The following is a 22,781-nucleotide window of genomic DNA, read 5'->3' as shown; positions in this document are numbered from 1 at the left end:
TTGTAAATTCCCTCACGAATATACCTAAACTATAAATATTGATTTTTTCTATAATAATAATTATTTTAAACTTTAATGACGATTTGGCAACGTCGCATCCAATTTCACGTGCAGTCGTACGCTTTTGAATAGTCAAAATCATTATCTTTGTTATTTCGGCACTGCGCGCAATCGTATACGCAAAAAGGTAAAACGCGCGCAATCGTACTCCACCGTTTTTACGACTCCCAAATTATTGGCCACTTTTCAATCAACGGTGATGGTCGGCAGATACAATCATCATTAGGACGACTAGTACTAAATATAGAAATCAAACTTCAAATTTCAAAATGTGGGCTCTAGTGCCCGGTTACTATTTTCAAAGGCACTGCCATCTAGGGAAATATTCAAGAGATCTTAGGGGTGTTCGTCCAATTTCAGACATTATTTTATACACTTTTTAATATTGTTTCATGTTTTAGTATAATATGAATCGTTCCATGAAGATTATCTAGTACACAGAATAATATTATAGTAATAAGTAGCTACATCGTAATAATATGATATTCTTACCATATTATGGTATTTTGAGTAAACCCGTCATTGAACTCGCGATTTGAAAATATATAGTGTCCACCTTTATTGTATGCAAAATACGTATAAACTAAATTTTTAAATTTCCAGCAAGTACGTAATCATAATAATAAGTACCCACTACTCCATACACACGAAAATTACGTTGGTAACATATTAGTCACAGTCGTTGGCCGTTGCTACTGATTCATAAAATTAAAATGTAATTCTAAGTATAATATTATTATGTTTTAAAACATTAAAATAAATCTTAAGCAGTATACACTATAATATGTCTATATATATACCTATATTATTAGTAAAATATAAACATACTTTGGACTTCCCATAGCGTTCGGGCCAGACCGTGACCCCCACCACTGAGTAGGTAATGAATATATTCAATATTGAATACTTACTGAAGTATCAAGTAGGTATATTCTTTAGCCATGCACTATATAATATCAGAAATTGAATTATGACGTATACCTACAATTTATTATATCCATAATATTCGCATCACGCAACACGAAAGACATATCGGCGACGACTTGTATCCGTTTAATACTTATTATCGGGCTATAATATTAGGTATGCCCTATAGATGCGTATCTGGCTTTTGCTTATCAAGCATATTAAACTGTACCTACCAATTTCACTGCCTGATTTTACCGGCTTCAACATCTAAGGTTATTAGCCAACATTTTTTTTTACATGTATTTTATATAAAATTTTGTTTGTTCGTTAGATTACATTTAACTCAAAGAGTAGGTATTAATCATATATATGGTAGACAGTAGGCTTGATTATTATGTAGGTTTAAAAATTTAAACTATTATATAACTTGATTATTTTGCAAACTGGCACGACTATAAATAATATCGATTATTAAGTTATTTTATACGATGTACACATGATCATGAAATTATACCTATTTATAGGCACTATTGGCATTCAGCATGCACGTGAGCGTGTTATAGCATTATGTGTGTACGAAAACGGTCGATACAGTTGCAATTAATGTGAACTCAGAACACGGGGAAACACATAACTATAACTATATACAGTAAAGTACAAGGTAATTACACGTAGATTATAAAAATAATCGATATAAAAATGTTTATTAAAAGGACGTCACAGCGTACAAACAGATAATGTTTGATAATATTATAAATTATATTATAATAGGTCAATTAGTTCACTCAAAAGTTTAAAGTCTAATCGATTAAATGATTGCATAGAAATGTTTTCGCTCCTGTACCTACGTCATATGCGTGCAGTCAAATAATTAGTTTGGGTTTTTCGTCATGCTTTTAACTAATTTAAAGTTAATATTTTGTGTCTCCCATTTATTGCCAAAAGAAAAATCTGTGAACACCAATCACCAATTTGTGTTTATATTGTATAGGTATATAACTATTTGTTATTTCTGTTTTTTCGAATTTAATATCATTGATTATTAATATTTAATACTAGTAATTTTCATCAATGATTATTTTAACATTTAATACGCACCTATTATTTTAATGTCTTGGTGCAAATTGTTGGTTTTTTACTATAGTATACAGTAATTATGGCTTACATACGTATAGTAAAGACCGGTTATACGGTAATATAGAATAATTTGTACTTTTTCTCAAAAAAAAGATACTTAAAAAGAGTCAAAATATTTTGAAAATTTTATCATGTATAGAAAATACTAATATAAATATTTACTGAAAATTTGAAGTATTTATATCATTTGTTTTTGGGTAACACCGAAAAACAAAATTTTATCTAATATGCCGGTTTGCGTAAACATTCTTAAATAGGTACTGAGCATTTTACAATGATGCGATGCGTTTTATTTTTATTATTTTTTTTGTTGATATGTGTGTGTGTACGTTAAGTAGTCGAAACAATGCTTCGATTTTCAACTTCAGTATCTTGTTTGATGGGAGAGTAAATCTAGTTGGTTCGTTGGGGAGGTCAAAATTCCCTGTAGTTTTCAAAAACGCCGGAAAAACAAAAAAATTAATTTTTGATTTTTTACTTTGTACTAACATAACCAATTAGATTAAATTTGTTACCTGCAGGTGCAGAAACCATCCCCAAAGTTGAAAATGTATGCATTTTTACTGCCCTAAAAGGCCTCGACAGATTGAAAAATAAACACAAAGTAACCAATAATAGCATTCCTTGCTAAGCATCTAAAACAATCGTATATTATTATCATTGTAAAACCAATACATTCATCGCTCCGCTCGGTATCTAAGTTAAAAGTATTAATTTTAAATAATAATACTTGTTGTACTCATGGATAATATAAGAATGGATAGGACATAAGAACTTATCACTAGAACATTTAGTGATACTTTTTTAATGTTATATGGGGCAAATATTGATATGATATTTGATAAACGATAATAAATAACATTAATGATTAATTAGTAATAATTAACGATCTATATTATTCTATATTTTAATTACAATTAATTATGTACGCAAAGTTTAGAGTAATTTGAGTATTCCAATTTCCATTTTCAGACAAAACAATCAAAATACAAATTGACAAATATTGTAAACAGTTTTTGGACATAAGCTTAAAAAATGCCTCATATCGTCTTTCTCTCTTTACGTTCTTTCTTCCCCAAAAAAGCACATGGACCCATATGAAACTGATATAGGCACGTCCTATCCATTCTTATATTATCTAATACTGGCAAATCCATGACGGGAAAAACAGCATTAGATATACGGGTGGTTGTTCGATAAGCCGAATAGTTATCGTCGACAAAGCTTTTACAACATCTTATGAGTTATGACATACATTTCTATATTATACTATTTTAGATATACAGACTCCAACATAACTCGTCTCCATATGATTGTATTATAAAATATTATAGGTACAACAATATAAACTTAAGGGGATTCCATATACCGTGATTTTCTGTTTTTGTCTAACACACGCACGACATAGGATTTTAGACGGGTTCTTGGCCAAACATATCAATTGATACAATGAAGTGATAAGAATTCTGAAAACAGATTTGAATTCGTCGTCAAGTCTACTTGAAATCGACTTTCCCACAATTTTTATTTTTTGATTTTAGCTTCTCCAAAAATTGAAATACAAAAATGTTTAAATACTCTTTTTTAATATGACGTTTTCTGGAATTTGGGGGGATAATATCAAAAATGTGGGAAAGTCGATTAAAAGTAGACTCGACGACGAATTCAAATCTGTTTTCAGAATTCTTATCGCTTTGATAGATCAATTGGAACGTTTGGCAAAAAACACGTCTAAAATACTATGTCGCGAGTGTGTTAGACAAAAACAGAAAATCACGGGTATCGATTCCCCTTAAGAAGACGCTATACCCACATGCGTTGTCTCCGTCTTACAATTAATGTACAACTTGGTAAAAAAATTTGCACGGGAAAGAACCGAGAAGGCTACAGTCATAAAGAAGAAATAAAATTTTCACCACATAAAAAGGAGAACTTTGGCTGTGCAATGTTCTTCTTATTTTTTTGATATAGATGATATCAAAAAAATAAAATCAACGTTGCACAGCCAAAGTTTTCCTTTTTATATGGTGAAAATTTCGTTTCTTAGTTATGATTATAGCCTTCTCGGTTCTTTCCCGCGCAAAACAGTTTTTGCTATGTTGTACATTTGTAAGACGGAGATAACACATGCGGGTGTAGCGTTCTTTTAACTATAGTCTGGTACGCAAACAGACAGTATAATATAATATATAGTTAAGTAGTTATCATATTAGGTACCTATAGGTTAGGTAAAAGGAAAAAAAAGGTACCTAGGTACATGATAAATTATTATAATACCAATTGGATTTCATAAATTAAATTTTACAACTTTAAAAAAGTTTACCCACCCCAAAAAAAAAAAAAAATTACGGTATACTACTACAGTTATATACCAAGTACTACAAGGTCAAAATTATATTTGAAAATATGTACAGATTGTTCGAACTGTTGTATAGTCGTGCTTCATTAGTAACAATATTATTAGGTATAATTTATATTAAGATGCATTATATAATAGCAGCTGGTATCTCATAATAATTATCAAGATAAACGCTTATTGACCAAAAATCCGGTTGAGTATATTATACGGGCGTACTCGAATCGCTTCTAAATATATACCTATATGACTATACCGCACATATTATACAGACTACAACAGTCTTCATCGTGACTTATTCCCAGACACCGCGTTTTCGACTTGTTCAGTCTGATACTGCGCGATGTTGGCCTTCACATTAATCTTTTATAATATATCGTTTAGCATAGGAACAAGTGTATAATTTAAATATTTTATTACATATTGTCTAATATATTTAAGTTGATTATATTATACAAGAAAAAAATACAAACATTTATGATCTAAAAGTATATAATATTCGGAGGTTTCAGCTATTCTTCAAACAGCAGGTTTATGCAGGTAAGTCGTTTTATATTATTTTCATATTATACTACTTATTTATTTGAACAGTGCCTATTTATTACTAAAGCGCGCAGAATATACCTATAATAACATTGATTTTATGATGAATATATAGGTACAATATATACTGTACGAATTGCGAAATAAAAATCCCCAACTCTAGGAATTCTCCAGACTATAGTATTACTCACAATAGCACATGATTGATCACAAAATGATTGAACAAATATTTTTTAAACGCTAATTAGTGTATAATTGACACATTATTGATATGTAATTACAAATATAATATACTTATAGTATAGGTATTAGGTATACTTGGAGTCTGGGGATTTTTATTCCGATTATCTACCTATATACACACACATATATATATATAATATTATATATTATGTACATAACGAATTATATATATCTACCTTTTTGTTTTAGTAATACAAATGCCTACATAAATTATAAATACACAATACAATAGTATAGGTACAGTTAGCCCTAAACTTTGCCAGTTAGACATTTCTAAATTGTATATTATATATTACAAAATCAATAGCCAATATAGGTACTAGTAATATTAAGATATTGTACCTATACATATAAAATATATATAATAATTTAAAATACCTAACCTGAATAGTTAATACAATAATGATTTAAAATAATAATACAACTATAGGTTATAGGTAGGCAGATCGGTATACCTATTAATTGATTTTAACATCTTATTGATTGTAACTATTTAATCAGCATAAACACTTTTTTCTAACTAAGAGTATTACTAATAGTATATAGTTGTGTAGGTACAACCTATACTTGTTATATTATATTACAGAATTCAAGGTATAATTATTAATTTAGAAAATTAATAATATTATTGTTTAGAAAGCCAATTAAGATAAAACTATTAATTATTTAAAAAATATTTTGATCTCGAGAATTGAAATTAATTGGTAAAGGTGGGGGTAATGGATATATTATATCGCATAATAATATGTATTATATTACGTATTATGTATTGAATATTGGTTTATTCAATATTATGGCCCTATAATTTAACGTTGGTAAAGTATATAGCCATATATAGGTATTGGTACCTAACCTTTATACCCAGGTACCGGTACTGTACAATTGTAATTTATTATATACTTTATAGACATAATATATAATCATAGACGTAAATAGGTCCTCAAATAGGGCTTTAGCCCAAATGGTTACAAGAGCAAAGGGGGTGTCACCCATCAGTCCCTATTCCTCTACATACAGCATTTAATTTTATCTATGATACAATGCAACAAATTCACAAATTAATATTATGTAGGTTAAGGCATGAACTATTATTGTGTGTACCTTCATATTATGTTATTATCTTCAGTAATGGCTGACTGCGATACACTACGATTATACGAATACCTATAAGATTGTGATTTGTCAGTCGTCACTGTTGAGTGTATATATATACCTACAAGACTCAACAGGATCTGGGATATACAAAAGAGAATCTTATTTATAGGTCTAAAAATATACCAATAATATATCAAATCATTGACACAATTTTGATAATATATAGTAAAATGTCTGTATAACAATTAACAATAATATATATGTAGGAATTGTAACTGTACTAATTCAATTTAATAAATAATGTAAAATATCTTAAAGAAGGGCTTTAGACTGCTCACGGAGGGCTAAGCTTATAATCCTTCTGATTCCCCCCTATTAGGTCCATAAAATACATATTATGTCATAGTATATTGTATGTTTATATAGACGATATTATATTATGTGTATTAAATAGTCCAATGAAATGTTTTTCTGTTAAAAATGTATAGAATAAATAGTGCCATATTATATTTAATATATTTTACTGTGGTCGGTATAGGTATTATCTATATATTTACAATGGCGTAACCAGGATTTTTTAATGGTCGGGGAGGGGGCTAAACAAAGTAAATAAAAATTAAATGTAGTTACAATATTTTTTCATTATAAATTATTATATTATAATTATAATATATATTATATCACATCTACCTATAGCTATGAATATACCTAATATATAATACGTTAAAATGTTAAATTATATCATTATTTTTTATTTTTTATATACTTACCCAACTATTTTAACTACAATATTATAATTCTTTTATTTATTTTATTTATAGTAGATATACGGGCTGATAGCCCAATGATTACATTACAATAATATCATTTAAATAATAATATGGTAATATATAGTTTTGAGTAATTAATTAACCACAAATGTAGGAACATTTACATGATATACCTAGGTAGTACCTATAAGCATGTGTGAAGTTATGAAGAAGAAAAATAGTAAGAACAGAGATATATTATACATTGGCTATCTGCATCATACTGCACCTGCTTGCTCCTAAAGCAGCATTGCTATTGTAGACATGCGTAGTATTAGTATAGATGGCATATTGGAAGATAGAATGGATATTACGTGATGAAAAAGGAGGAACTTTGAAATTAACGCAACCAAGGAGATTTGGAAAACTTAAATTTGGTTGGGTGTTCTATCAACTAACGAAAACAAGAGAATATAATCATGTGGCAGGTGATCAATTTTTAATATAATAATATGTACCCAGCGAAATATGCAAAACTGTACGCTATCTAAAAGATTATGTAACTATAATATTATTAAATGTCTATGGATCACTGGATCCTATACGGTACAAAATATGCATGTTTCAAAACAGCGTAGGTATTAATAGTGCACGACATAAATTAACTTATACTGAGCAGTGAGCACAAACACTATATGTATATTATCTTTTAGACCAATCATCTAAATGTATTCGTCAGCAGGGTATCTTTTTGAAAGATATTTTAAGTATAGGAAACATGATTATTATTTTTACGAACACCACTTATTATTTCCAAAAATATTAAATTTTTAAAAATATAAAAATAATATTGTCAAAAAAAATTCTACCTAGTTTATATTTTAACGCGGTCAACGGCGGATGGCCCGAAGCCGAAACCGAAGCCCCCTTAGCCCCTGGGTACGCCACTGCTACACAGTATCCGCATATAGTACCGGCTGTATATAGCTAAAACGAGCTTAGGCCGGCCCAAATAAATATCGAGTCATCGGCCCCACCCAGCCGGTATATTGTTTTAACAATACTAATTCGAGAGCGGCGTCGTGTCGCTTGCATCATGTGTATACATTACATACGCAAGTCACCTTATACCGCGCGGTGTATAATATTATTATAATTTATTCGGTATTTATTATTATTATTATTATTATTATTATACTACGCGCGTTTTCGGAGTTTATGATGTACCTATAAAATATAAGTCCGTGCGGAGCCCGCGCCGTCGTAACCGCGGTATCCTCTTGGTAGCCGCCTGGGGAAAAACCGGTCGGCCACCGTTGAGGCGGCGTCGCGGTCGTCGTCGTCTTCGGAGGCAACAACTGGCGTTCGTAATAAGGGTAGGGCGTCGGGAGAAGAAACAATAAAGCGATACAAGCGATCGTCGTCGTCTCCGCCGCGCGCCCACGTAAACGACGGCCGCGCGGTGTGCGTGGTGGCGCACTGGCGCGCCCAGTGGCCAACCAGAACGCTAACGGGCGTGGCCTGTTCCGGCTTCCGTGCGTTTCCCACGGCACCCATTGGGTCCCCGGCCGCGGCTGCTCGCGCCCATGCACCCGCCGACGATCGGGTAGCGCACCCGGGGAGCAGCCGAACGCGCGCGCCGATCCGGTGCGGTGTACTACTACTACTACCGCCGTCGTCGTCTCCGTCGAATACAACAACGCCGCCGCGCCCGGTTGTTACCGTCGTCGTACTCGTCGCTGCTGTTGCTGCTGCTGTTGCCGCCGCCGCCGCCGCCGCTCCTGCTGCTGTTGTTGCCGCCGTAACACACACACACACACACGTACGCGCGCGCACGCTACACACACTCTCGACCGTCGCCGTGTGGAGAGACCGCTTCTGACTTTCGTGTGCTACAGTCCAGTGAGTTCCGCAATAATCACCACTTACCGCGGTCGTCTTCTTCTTCGTCGTCGTCGTCGTCGTCGTCTTCTTATGATATATTAATTTATAATATAGTGTACCTACGTTACTATATATGCTATAGTATTAAATAGTATATAATATAATATATTATTTGTACTCGCGTACATGACGGTGCAGTGCACGAAATAGAATATTTGTACCTATATACAGAATATAATACACGCGAGCATTGTAAGTATTAAACATTATTTAAAATAAATTTTTTTTTGTCTCTTACAATTATTTTTTTTCGCCGTCCGTCTCTATTTTTAACATTTTTTCTTACCCGTCTACGCGATTACGATATTATGTTTTTCGATTTACCGTCGTCGCTTTATTTCGATTTATAAAAACGTAATATTATAATATAGGCAGATGGCAGTTAGTTAGGTCTGCGTAATCATTTATATATGTATTATTATTATGAAGCGTGCAATATAGGCATATATGCACAGGCGCAGCTACAATGTCAGTTATTATAATGTAATTTGTATATTATAATATATCATCGTGTATGCGATGTACGCGGCCGACTTGGTCGTGTCAACCCGTTGATCATGGTTGGTGCGCGCGAAATACATCGTAATGGACTACCGGTGTTCGTCGACCGACCCGGCGCGTAACCGCGGTAGTAGTTCACCGGTGGTGGGGACGAATTAATGGCGGCCACCGCGGCTACCGGTGTTCGGCCGGCTACCGGACTCCGCCTATACCCCTTTACTCTTCACCTCCGCTTGGTCGTTTTCCACCGCGCACAAGTGCACAACATCCGCAGCCGTCGGACACGCACGAAACCGCTCCTCTCCTGTCGGAAAATTTCCAACGCCATACTATATCATTGGTATTTCAACTAAATTATATTATTATTGTATTACATAATAATAACAATAATATAATCATATTATTCATTTTTTTCTCCTCGTCGGGATCGTTTCAATATCGCGTGTGCTCTCGTCGTCGACCGCGGGGTAGTTGTTAATTATTCGTATATTATCGTCTTCCGTTTGTCGGTTATAGACTGCAGGACGTATACTAGGTATTATAATATAGCGTGATACCTCGTACGTTAAGTGTACCCGTATAGTGACTTAACTTGACGCCTTTCGGATTTCTCACGGTTATAATACTATACACCAATAGGTTATTCCGCTGTATAGTTGTTTAAGGTATATTATATCCGTGATAATTAACTTATAATATAATATCCGCTGCTGGCGACGACACCGCGACCGTTGGTGTATGCTGCATGCGTTATATAGATTATTATTGTTGCTTACACCTTTCATTTTTTCATCGACCTTTTTGTCAGTCAACCCAGCTCTGTTTTATATAGGTTCATATTAATATTATTTTCACCACATCAGTGCGGGTGTTGAAATCACGTCACCGGCCGTCACGTATGCGCGTACAAGATGAATACGATTTTTTTCTTTACTTTTTTTTTCCAGTTTTATTTACCATCGATATCATCATAGTCTCGTCTTCTCTCCGCAGTCAAAACTCCTTTTCTTTTTTTTTGGAGCGCCTTGAATTACTCCCGTGCCGCAACAAGTCGGTCACCACTGCAGTACGTGGTCCGCTCCAGGTAGGCGGCGCGTCATTGCGGTGCATGCACACATTATATCCGTACGTAATTGTCGGCATGTCTGTCTGATTTCGCAAACTCCTACTCAAAATCCTTGAACGCCACCCGGCTATTGTTGTCGTTCGCATATTATTGCAGCGTGTATAGTGTTTGGTTTTTTTTGACGCGCGCGTAACCGCCGAAAACCCATTGGTAATAAATAATAATAATAATAATAATAATATTGTAATATATTATGTTATAGTACGATGTACAGTATAATACAAATACAATGACTTTCATTTTGCGTTTGTTTTGTTTTCACAGCGTCTTGTCGTCGTCGTCGTCATCGTCACCACCACCATACAGTCAGCCGTGGTAGCCGCCTGAAATAGATATATTATACGTAATATACGCGCCTGTTTTATTATAGATCTCTGCACGTGTTGGCCGCGTATATTGCAGGACACCGATCTGAAAATCACTACACGTCATAATATTATTACAATAGTTGTGTGTATTTCCCCCCCGGGTTATCTTGTCGACCCGTTCCCAACGAGACGACCGAGACTCGGCCCGAGTCACCGCCGTCGACGGACGTCCGTTAATATATAGTAATCGTAATCAGCTCGTGGAGCGCCAGGCGAGAACGCTGCAGCGGCCCGACCATGTACGCGGTAATACAGCTCGACTCGGAAAACCACAGACTCCGGCCCAAGCGGGTCAAAATGGAGTTTGTGTGCAAATACTGCAACCGGACGTTCAACAAACACTATTCGCTGCTTATACACGAACGCAACCATCTGCCAACGGTCAACTACCGGTGCGAGATGTGCTACAAGTCGTTCAAACGGCAGGACAGCCTGCAACAACACAGGTCAGTGTCGAAATCGCATTGAGTCCTTGCATACCATATTATATAATATACCACCTACTGTATTATATATGTTATTATAGTACCTACCTATGATAATACACACATTATTTGTATATATATAAACTATCACTATACTATACCACTGCTATACTACTACTACACTTATATTACTCTATATAATATTATATACTTACTGTATACTACTTCGTTTTGAAACTGCCGTGTACATATATAATATTGTCGTCGCCAGCGTCGGATTCGAGGTTGTGAAAGCCGCCTCCTCTTACTCCCGGAATTCGAATGAATTTTTTTCACAATCGAAAAATTCTTTTGAATTTCCAATTCGCGGGTTTAATATAATATAATATGTTATTGTATATATATATTATATTGTTAACCGCGGTTGCTGTTGCCAAAAGACCACCTTCGTGACCGGGAACCCGCGGATGACGAGAAAATGTTTCTACCTTTACCTATACCTACCTATGTTATATATTTTGTTACAAATACAATGTTATTATACTTATATTAATACAAAATGAACTTTTAACGCAATTTTTGGAGTCAACCGCAAAACCTATACATTAATTAATTAACTATACTGCACCTACCTATATATAATAAGGTCACTAAAATTCTATTAACATTTGCTTTGAGGTATAAAAATAAACACTTGACGAAAAATAATAATAATATGCGATGTATTTGGCATCAGCGCATACAATAATTGTCTTGATAATAAATTGGCACTAACTGACAGGAAACGGAATTGACTTCAAAAATGAGTTGCGTTCATTTTGGATACTTATATACTTCCTAAATATATATAAATACATAATATATGCATATATTATACAACATACAACTATATTTTTAGAGTACCTATAATTACCTAAATACAAACATTCAGTGATGATGTTATATACAAACTCCGTGTATGGTATTACTATATTACTACGGTGGTTGATTTTATTATTACTACCTATATAAGTCTGCGTTCTAAATATAGGCAATCTTTTACTTATTTCAATTCTTGTTCTATATTATCCTCTTGCAGTTTTTCACGTTCTATACTTATTACCGTTTTAAAACATGTCGACACATTGCCTATTAAATTCTTTTTGAGGTTAAGATATTAATTTAATTTAATATCTTACTATATTTTAACAATAACAAATATAATTCAATTAAATTAAAAAAAAAATACACTTACTTAAATAAATAAAACAAAATAAAAACAACCATTCTTGTCTGTTATTAACATTGGGTTTTGGATTTTTCGCTATTTTTTATTTTTTTTTATAGATGTGGCCACTCAAGGTGAACTACGGATTCTTCAAGACAACCCTTATTTATAAAACCTACCTATCTAAAAAAAAAAACAAAATCTATTATAGGCCACATTTCTTACTGTATATTGTAAGCGATAGGTACTATTTAATTCTTCTCTAATTTAGTAATTTCAAAATATGTAAAAACAAAAAAATAAAACAAAAGAATTCGGTTCATAATTTACCTATTCACGTTATTAATATAATAATACGGCATGGTCGCTTGTTTTACTAATACCGGTTTGAGGTCACATCTCACATAGACTTATTTCTTTATCTTATACTTATGAATGATCTCTCTAAAAAATCAATTCTCACGAAAATATGATCTGATTGTGTGTACTATATATGCCACATATTATTTTCAAATGTTATTCTTCAATGTTTTTTAATTTTTTTATTTAATTTTAATTTTCTCTCGGACTTCTTTTGTTTATGGTTTTTATTTTTCCAATATAGATCAACTCATAGTCCAAATTACAGAGCTGGGTACGCATTGCAGCTTTGAAAAAATTGTGATATGCTAAATTATTGGCAAATTGTTGTAATGAAGTAAATGTAGATAGACAGACATTAACTAGGTAGTTGTTAAGTTGTAGTACTAATAAGATTATATATTTGAGCAGACTGGTCGATATTTTTACTTTTTGAATTAAAAAATATGTAGTTTTGAAAAAAACTCAAGTACAATTTTTGGATTTACTGTTTTTAAATGTAAATCAATTAATAATTTATTAACAATGTATGTTATTTTAAGTAAAATAAAAAGTCGTACAAATCAATATTATATTCCTAATATTTTTATTGTAAGACGTTGATAAAATAATGAGACATATACCAATGTATTATTAATTTTTAGAATAGTATATCTATCTGAAATACTTGTATAGAAGCTATTCACAAAATGATTCTTCAAGCAAAATTTTTCTTTGAATGTTCCTTAATAATTTCTTACTTGAAATTCGCAAGTTTGGCAAATTACAATATAAGAAATACCTTTTGAAATGTTTAATGTTATTCTAAAAAAGTGGGATTATCCTACAGTAAAACAATATTACCATTTAATAAGATAAAAAATATGTGTTATTGTTTTTTTCTTATACATAAATATATATATATATAATTTGATGCTATTTATATATGAACTAATATGGTTTAGAATTTTGTAAATATGTAACCAGTTATTGTTAGACATTATTAGATATTTTAAAGTTTTAATTTGTCTGTATCATATGTGTTGATAAAAAAAAAATATATATAATTTATTTGTAAATGATAAACAACGTTGTCACTTTATTTATTTTATCCTTAGGTAACAAGGTAAAAAGGCTTTATATATAATATATATTATATACAACCTTTTGTATTCCAATTTATTTACTCCTATCTGCTAATATATATATATATACATATGTTTATTATTAATAATGAGTAAAAACCATAACGTATATTTATGATACTAAGTTATAACTTTTCATAAATGGATTATCTATATAGGTATCTTATGTAAGCTATACAAGCTTGAGTTGGAAGTATAAATAATATACAATTTTAAAAATTACTAACTGAATAACCCGGCTTCGCCCGTGTGCAATTTTTCTTTTTGCGGAAAATCCTAATAGTATATAATATATGCTATATAGGTTTATCTCAGTTTAAGTGTACCCTCAGTTCACGGAAAAATCGGCGTCAGTGTACCTAGCTTTGTGAATCAATTTGACCTATAGATGGATAACTGCAAGTCACGGATTGGATTTAGCACTTGGTATAAAGTTTAAACTACTTACTTTCTAAACTTTTCTGATATCTCTAAAAACAATCTGGGATTTTCGTCAAAACCAATCATTTAGTTTTGAGCATAATATAAGTTACAAACATTTTTGACGGCGCCGCGGAAGTAATGCGAAAGCAATTCCCGCGGCGTCGTCGGTTATAAACTGAAAAAAAAAAAAGTTACAAACATAGGTATACATTTGACACATTTAAACGTACCTGATCTGTCCAAGTGACCAATATGGCAACCATTTATATACAAAAAAAGGTTTCATTTCCACCGTAAATATAATTTTGAGGAACTCTTTAAAATGACAATTTTGGAAAATCCGTTCTTAGAGGGTCTTTACATGTATGTTACGTCATAAAACGAAACTATTTGCCAAATGTCATACTATCGTAGCTCCGACGGTTCCAGCTATAGGCGATGATGAATCAGTTTCTCAGTCAGTCAGTCAGGACAAGTTAATATATATATTAAGTTAAGTTGGCAACACAACGGCATTAACTAATATGTATAGAGGAAGTTATGCAACTGGAAAATAAAATTAAAAATACTAATTTATATATTATATTGTGTTGAAAAATCCCGGGGAAATATTTTTGCTTAGAAGGTTTTAAAACTCCGAGTGTACCTCATAATTGAGTAGTTCAGCGTTATGGTGTATATGTTGTAATGTATGTGGATTGTGGATGTATTGCACTTGAAAGCAATAATCATTGTATTTATTACAACGATTCTGAGTTGAGGTTCGGTGTAATACTCAACATTAATAAAAAATATGTATTAATCCATAGTATATTCTATTGACATACACACATACACTCGTACTAATAATACTGGTATACAACACTGAATTAGTTACTTACTCGGGGTAAATTTCATAATTTAAGAAGCATTTATTTTTAGAATTTCTAAGAAATAACAAAATTCAGATTGAACAAAATCGTGTTTTTACCTTTCTCCTTAAGTTTTTTTCAAGTCACGGATTTATGAAATGATATTTATAAAATGTCCAAAAATCAAAGTCTCAAAAGTATCAATTATGGATAACACTTGCTACTGGAAAATGTTAAGCGTGTACCGATACATACCCACATCCAAATTACAACATAATTTATATATTATTTTCAAATTATTCGATAAATTTTTTTTATTATTATTAATTAACCCGTGGCAACTTAAGCCTTTGGGTGGTTTTTTAACTGTGGGAGTGGGTACTGTATAACACGTGTGTTTATAGTTTGGCAGATTTTTTAATGGGCACCCGTTGTAGGTATCTGCCATGCCCGTGTGGGGGATGGCGGCACTTCTCTCCGGACACCGTGACTTGCCCGAAGAAAAATGCCACCCGCAGCTGAGGTTTTGAACCGGCGCCTTAGTCCGATCGGCCACTCCGTCCCCCCGATAAATTATTAGATATGATTAGATATATATTATAAAAAATATTATCTCTAGCAAACAATGATTCACAAAATACGCTGCGTTCTCATCTAATATATTTACTAGGTAACAAAAACTGTATAATATATATATCATAGATTTCAGTATTGTATCTTAGTGGGTAGGATACATAGGCCATAGGGTTATTATATGATAGATTGTTTTATTATCAAGAAAATATTGAGCCTGAAATGTCAGGTGATTAAAATATTAAAACCATACGATACTCCTTAAATGCGCTACTGAATGTATTATACTAGTATTTCCTGATATTAGTGTTACGTCCCTTTATATAGGATACAATAAGTGTTCAATACATATTATGTTTTCAGATAGAATAAAAAATCACTATGTTTAAAATCGTTTCCTTTTAAACTTAAAGGTAAGTGGATATTTTTTCTTAATAATTATTGTGCCTATATATTATATTATCATACTATTTATTTAACATTTTAGACATTTAGGTATTTCATAAAAAAAATACTTCGATAACACTACATAAAATTATAAATATTAATGCAGTACAGATAATAGAAATATAGAACAATTATAATAATATATACAATAATCATATAATTTTTTAAAAATTAAATCTAGAATCAATTTCAAATCGTCTATATTATAATTAGGTAGGTACTAGTTTAAAAATTTTAATTTAATTTTATTTTAACTACTGTATTCTACTATATAATTTTTAGTTTTTTTGGGATGATACAAATAGTTAATGGTACCTACTTAATAAATTAATTTTTGAAGATAATAATTTGGTGATAGAGAACAATTTTGTGAAGTTTATCTAGTTTATCTGCCTTTAGGACCAGACCCTAAACTTTAGGATCTGACATGATTACCTTTTACAATGAAAATTATGTTTGCCCTGATGATACATATGAGATGGGTATAGGTCTCTACTAAATAATATATTGTGTTATCATTATCATTAGGTTTTAGAAATAGCGACAAATTAATTTTACTTATTATAAATAATTTTACCAGTTGTATAGATTAAAATAACATTCTGTTAATTATGTATATAGGCATTGCCAGTATAATAATTTAAAGGTACATATACCGATATTTTAATAGACGTGTTAAGATCATACGATTTGATCGCGTTGTAAAAGCGTTTTTTTCAAAAGTTTAAACATGATATTATTATTTTTTTTTATTTTTCATCACTCATCAATCAATTATAAAATATAGTTAATCATAGTTTCTATATTGATACATTATTGAATTGGTTATTGACTTGCCATAACAATAATATTTTGAACAGTTGTACCATAACTTCAATAACTTTGAAATAAGTTTAACTGACCTTACACAGCTATTGAGCCATATACCTACCTAAAACTGTTGATGATTTTATGTAGCGCGCGCAGGTTTAACCGCTCACGCGTGTTATGAGATTGTACAGTTGAATTTTATATTTTCATTCATACTATACAATATTATACATAAATTAAACATTCATAAATTATATAACTGATTAACGCTAGATAAGAATAGCAATTGGTAATTCCTATACGAGGAATTGAGTGCATTGAGCAGTATTTTACTACCTACCTAAATATCCAAATTATTTATTTTTTCGCGCCAATCGTTTTGGAGTTCTTGTCCATTACGCAGTCATAATCGGTCAGTATTTCCATAAAACCATTTACGGAACTGCCGATTCCTGCACGGAATTATAAATTATAATATTGTGTCCGATTCGAAAATGATTAGGTACGCAGATGCGTACATGGCTAGAGTAATCTATACGATAGACTGTATCGTCTATTATTGGTCTGGAAATATATTATTATGTACATGGTTTTGAAATTATTTCCAAAATAATACGCGTGACAGGAAATACAATAATTGTTTTAATTTGAATGTAAGCTAACTTCGGTCACATTGTTGGAGTGTCCATTAATACAGATTTATTTTCAAACGTAATACAATTAACAATTCAGTCTGCTAGATTTTATGTCGAGCCAGACAATTTGAAACGAATGAGCAAAAGTTGTAAAGTCCCGAACTCTGCATCTTATAACTTATAACTCGCTGCACTTGAAATTAAAATATTAACAAAAGCCTAATCTAAACTTACAACTTACAAGTTATAACAAAGATTGGTTCTGCTGAACACAAATTTTCTATTTTGCGCGTAAAACAATAAATAGTGCGTTGACTTCAATCGCGCCCGCAGGATAAAATCCCACCAGGGGCTTGATAAAAATAACTCATAGTCTAATATAAGTTTAAAGTTCCACTTATAGCGATATTTATATTAAAGTACATGCAGTTAAAAATTGGTTGACTTCCTCTATAACGAATTTACCTATACTTACACATATTTATGGGTAGACTGCCTATTTTGGTGAGTTGTGGAACCAACATTTTGGTACTTGAAAATGCATAAAACTATAAGATAAAAACGATAAATATGTACAAATTATTATATATATATCGTCCCCTAAGGACCTAAATCTAAATAATTTAATAATATGAGTTGCAGCCCAGTGGGTCCACCTGCCCGCCTAATTCGCAACTACGTTTAAATAAAATTATGTGTATCTAACATTGGACTGAGGAGATCTGGTTTAAGAGACACTATCTTCTCGTCTCGTTCATATAATATGATAGTGCAGAGTTTTTATATATTATAATATAGTGTTTTATCCACTTGCGTCTTGCAGCATTCAAGTCTTTGATATTATTTTTCACAGATTCGTAGTTTCCCTTTCTGCAGGGTGGGATAGGTGTGAGTTAATGTTTATAAAAAAACAAATATATAATACAAATAAAATGTGTTTACAATATAAAAAAATAAAAATTCTAACACTATGTGAATATATCGCTTGAACGACGATAATAATAATACAATTATTTACTTTGCAGTTTAATGTGTTATGCATACATGTTTTGCGATAAATTATAATAAATTATTTACCTATAGTCATCAATAAAATATATTATTACGTACAGATTTTTAATTGGTGTTTTTTTGTAATTGTGGTCGGTGAAAAAAAGTATAATTCTATAATTCCAAGGAATATATTGTATATAGGTAATCGCCTGTAGTGCTTAAATGATCATTAAATTAAAATAGATTACTTTTTAAATTGTATTTTTGTTACCTACTTAATCACATACTTTTTATACTTGTGAATCGTTTGCAATTATTGTCGTTAGGCCATAAACAATATTATTATTGTTTATAATGATTAAATATATATTACAGGTATACAATAACTGGCGCGTTTCTTCGATCTATATTCACAATTTATTTTGCGTGTTTAAACACTTTAAATACGTAGTGCAAAGTTGATTATTTTTACTTTCGGTTAGGTTCGGTTCGGTTAGACTAACCTATGGTTTGCGAGCAAGAAACATGCTAGAAACTTCACTACCTATTCAATATTCACTAACAAATAACTGTCTTTAAGTGGTTTTATATTTAGATTATAGATGCATATGAGCAGTCTTGTGAACAAATATACCTACGTGTTTTATGTTACAGTACGATGTATATTGTCTGAACTCTGAGACCTGAGTCCAAAATTACTCTATGTGAACTACATGAATATTATTATGTCAATATAATACGCGTATACGAATTGTAGGTACTTCTTGTTTGCTTTGTGTAAAAACATATCGGTGTTGGTTTGTTTTTAATGATTTTTACTTTTTGGTTCTGTTTGAAATCAGTTATACCTACTGACAACTGAAAACTATAACCACGTTTTAGAGTTATACACTTATGGGTACCTACTTTAGTCTCCAGTGATCCAAAATAATTTCGAATTTGATTCGTCTAAAAAAAAGCTATATTTCTTTTTTCTTTCATTTATAATAATTCTATCGAGTTCAAGACTTATATTGTTTTAATACACATAAGGCCTAGGTGTTTATCAGCAGATTATGTGTAGACGTCCAGTTATTACAGCTGCAGCTATTATAACCTGCAGATATTAAATCTCAACACAAGCGATTTTTTTACAACGAACATTAAAAACAACTGATTTTTAACAATCTACATTTCACAATGGATTTAACAACATTTACAACAATTATAAAGTATTATAGATATGGTACATAGCATTGTATTGGCTTGTGCCGCGGACAGCAAAGGAAATTAATATTTTTTTACGAGTCTTACACGCTGCGCAGTAACAGGTAGCCGATTCGTACTTAAATTATTTTCTAACGATAACTTCTTCGTATTTTAATAAATTACACTCGTCCGTATCTGCAAGCAATCTGTGAGTGTATAATAATATATGACGAACATACATAATACTAATACCTATACATGAGATAGTTTATTATGTATATACCGATGACAATTATTTCTTCATTAATATTCATAAATACCTAGTCGTGAGAATATCCGTCAGACTGAGTTTCCATGCGTCCAACGATTTGACCGTCCGTTCAATATTTGAACAATATTATTATCACCTCCCCACTTGGGTACCTCCGTGCATATGTGCCTACTGCATGTGTACCTGCTAGCCGCTAGGTATAATACCTATATTACTTATAACTTATAAGTTACAAGAGTGGTGTATTGAACATAATATTTGACTACTCACCCTAATATGATTGTATATTTGTATTATATTTATATTGGCTACATTGGTTTACAGAATTACGTACTGGCATATAATAATATATGTTTATTCCATAAAAATTAAAAAATATTTATAGATATATTTTTAAATTTTAAACAAGGGTGCCTGAACCGTGTAAAGCGTCAGGGAATGGTATATAATATATCATAGGCATTCATAGCTATAAATACAATTATAAACTAATATAATAATTAGACCTTAAATTGTATTGTTGTTTTTTTTTTAATTTATTAAGATTTTTGATCCTCATTCAGTATATGAGGTTAGGTTGTTAAAAATAATAAGTTTAACCAGATTATTTTAAAAAGTAGGGAATTACCTATACTGAGAATTTCTAATTTTAATCTCTCAAAAGAACCAACTAGATCTAACTTGCTACCAGAAACCTCCATTAAATTCGACGATTAGACCATTTTTTCTATTAGAAAAAGTGTCTTTAGGTACAAAAATAAAAAATAATAAAGACATATAATTATAAAACCAATACATTTAATCGCTCCCTCTCGGAATCAGGGGAAAATAAGAATTTGTACACAAAACCACAACAATCATCATGCAAGTGGCAGATCTAGAATTTTTTTTTTTGGGGGGGGGGCCTTTGTTTTTTTCCGAGTTTTATGACACAAATATTTAAAAACGGCCCATTTTATTAACCGAGATGCTAGGCCAATGGGGGGCCCAGGCTCTCTTCCCCCCTTAAATCCACCACTGTGTCATGTAATATGTATATTGAAATATGAGAGTTGTATTTGTTTGTTGGTATAGATATGTACCTCTGCAATGGTTCTGTGTGACTGTACATACCTATATATGTAGGATAATATTATGTTAAATATATATTTTTTGTATAATATGACTAATGTTGATGTTGTATGGCTCTTATATGCATATACGTATATTATAGTTATTACGAAAATCTATATAGGTTCCGGATTTTTGGTTTTAATACATAATATTTATCATTACTACTTACTGAGCATAATACCTATGCAGTTTAATATATGAGTTAAAAATAATATGGACGACTATTTCAAGTACCTATTCAAGGTGTACTATTCAACACATATATTACAAGAAAAAGTTTTTCTTTTTTTGAATATGATTTGAGTAATTTTTTAATGTATTTGAATTTTAAAATCTGAGCGGAGCGAAGGATCTATTGGTTTTACAATCGTGTTTATTTATTTTTTTTTATCCTGTATACAAAATTTCTACCGGAATAAGTTCTTTGATTTCAACATATGGTATCTTATTTTTGAGAAAATTGGATCAAGATACTTTAGAGAGGTAATTTTTCGATTTTCTCAATATTTATTTAATGAGACAGGAAAAACCACCGGCAAATTACAAAAACCGCTAAAAATGGGATTTTAATTTCTAACACTTTGTTTATCACCATAGAAACGAACAATTTTTTACAGTGTCTGATTTTTGTTGTAAATAAAAAAACTTTAAAGTGGTGGCACGTGACTCTTACATATAAATATATAATACTTTTTAGTATATTTAACATACTTATTTACCTACTATCTATAGGTACATTTATATGTAATGAACATTTAAAGAAAAAGTATTTATTCTCTCATTATATTCATCTAATAATAATATAGTTGTTTGAAAACATATTTTAACATTGTTTTCTTAATTTTCCAAGATGGCGTTATTCCTGTTTTTTTTGCAGATTCAACACTATATTGTTGACTCAACGTGATCAGTGATCACTGATCAATAACCATAACTTATCGGGGCTTGTTTCTGGAATTAATTATACAATTCTGAAATTGCGTTTAAATGCATATAATTACGATTGTTAATAGTTATAATATTATAAACTAATGTTTTATACATTAAGGTATAATAAAATGATTTCACTGTATACGTGAATACGTAAAAATTAGGATTTTGGACGTTTTACAACCTGTAAACGAGTTTTTTTTTTTATATGTACACATTTAAAAGCGTGCCACCGGGCACGAATTACGATGTGTCGATGCATCTTATGGTATAGTAATAATAATAATAAGTGCTAATACTGGAATTGGGTGGGCCAGCGGGTTGGAGGTTTTTGTACATTTAAAGCTGGTTAGTGGTTACTGGTTACAAGCGAGGAGTTTTAAAAACAACAATGACAATA

At 31.4% G+C, this 22,781-nt stretch overlaps 1 protein-coding gene across 4 annotated transcripts; it reads left to right on the top strand.

The window, feature by feature from the left end:
* The first annotated feature begins 4,758 nt into the window (after positions 1–4,758).
* LOC132949094 (protein drumstick-like) lies at positions 4,759–13,590 on the top strand. Of its 4 annotated transcripts, none has more exons than XM_061019873.1 (3): positions 4,759–5,002; positions 10,928–11,477; positions 13,268–13,590. In XM_061019873.1, exons 2-3 carry the CDS (start codon positions 11,269–11,271, stop codon positions 13,314–13,316), a joined length of 258 nt encoding a protein of 85 aa, XP_060875856.1. In that variant the 5' UTR covers positions 4,759–5,002; positions 10,928–11,268; the 3' UTR covers positions 13,317–13,590. The 4 variants fall into 4 exon arrangements, with proteins under 4 accessions (XP_060875856.1, XP_060875855.1, XP_060875857.1 ...); XM_061019872.1 differs by lacking the exon at positions 4,759–5,002 and adding an exon at positions 8,691–9,228; XM_061019874.1 differs by lacking the exon at positions 4,759–5,002 and adding an exon at positions 9,396–9,877.
* The last annotated feature ends 9,191 nt before the right edge of the window (positions 13,591–22,781 follow it).

Source organism: Metopolophium dirhodum, chromosome 7 (assembly GCF_019925205.1).
Source record: "Metopolophium dirhodum isolate CAU chromosome 7, ASM1992520v1, whole genome shotgun sequence".
Lineage (NCBI taxonomy): Eukaryota > Metazoa > Arthropoda > Insecta > Hemiptera > Aphididae > Metopolophium > Metopolophium dirhodum.
The sequence above is the reverse complement of the archived record's forward strand: the minus strand, read 5'-3'. Positions and strand labels throughout refer to the sequence as shown.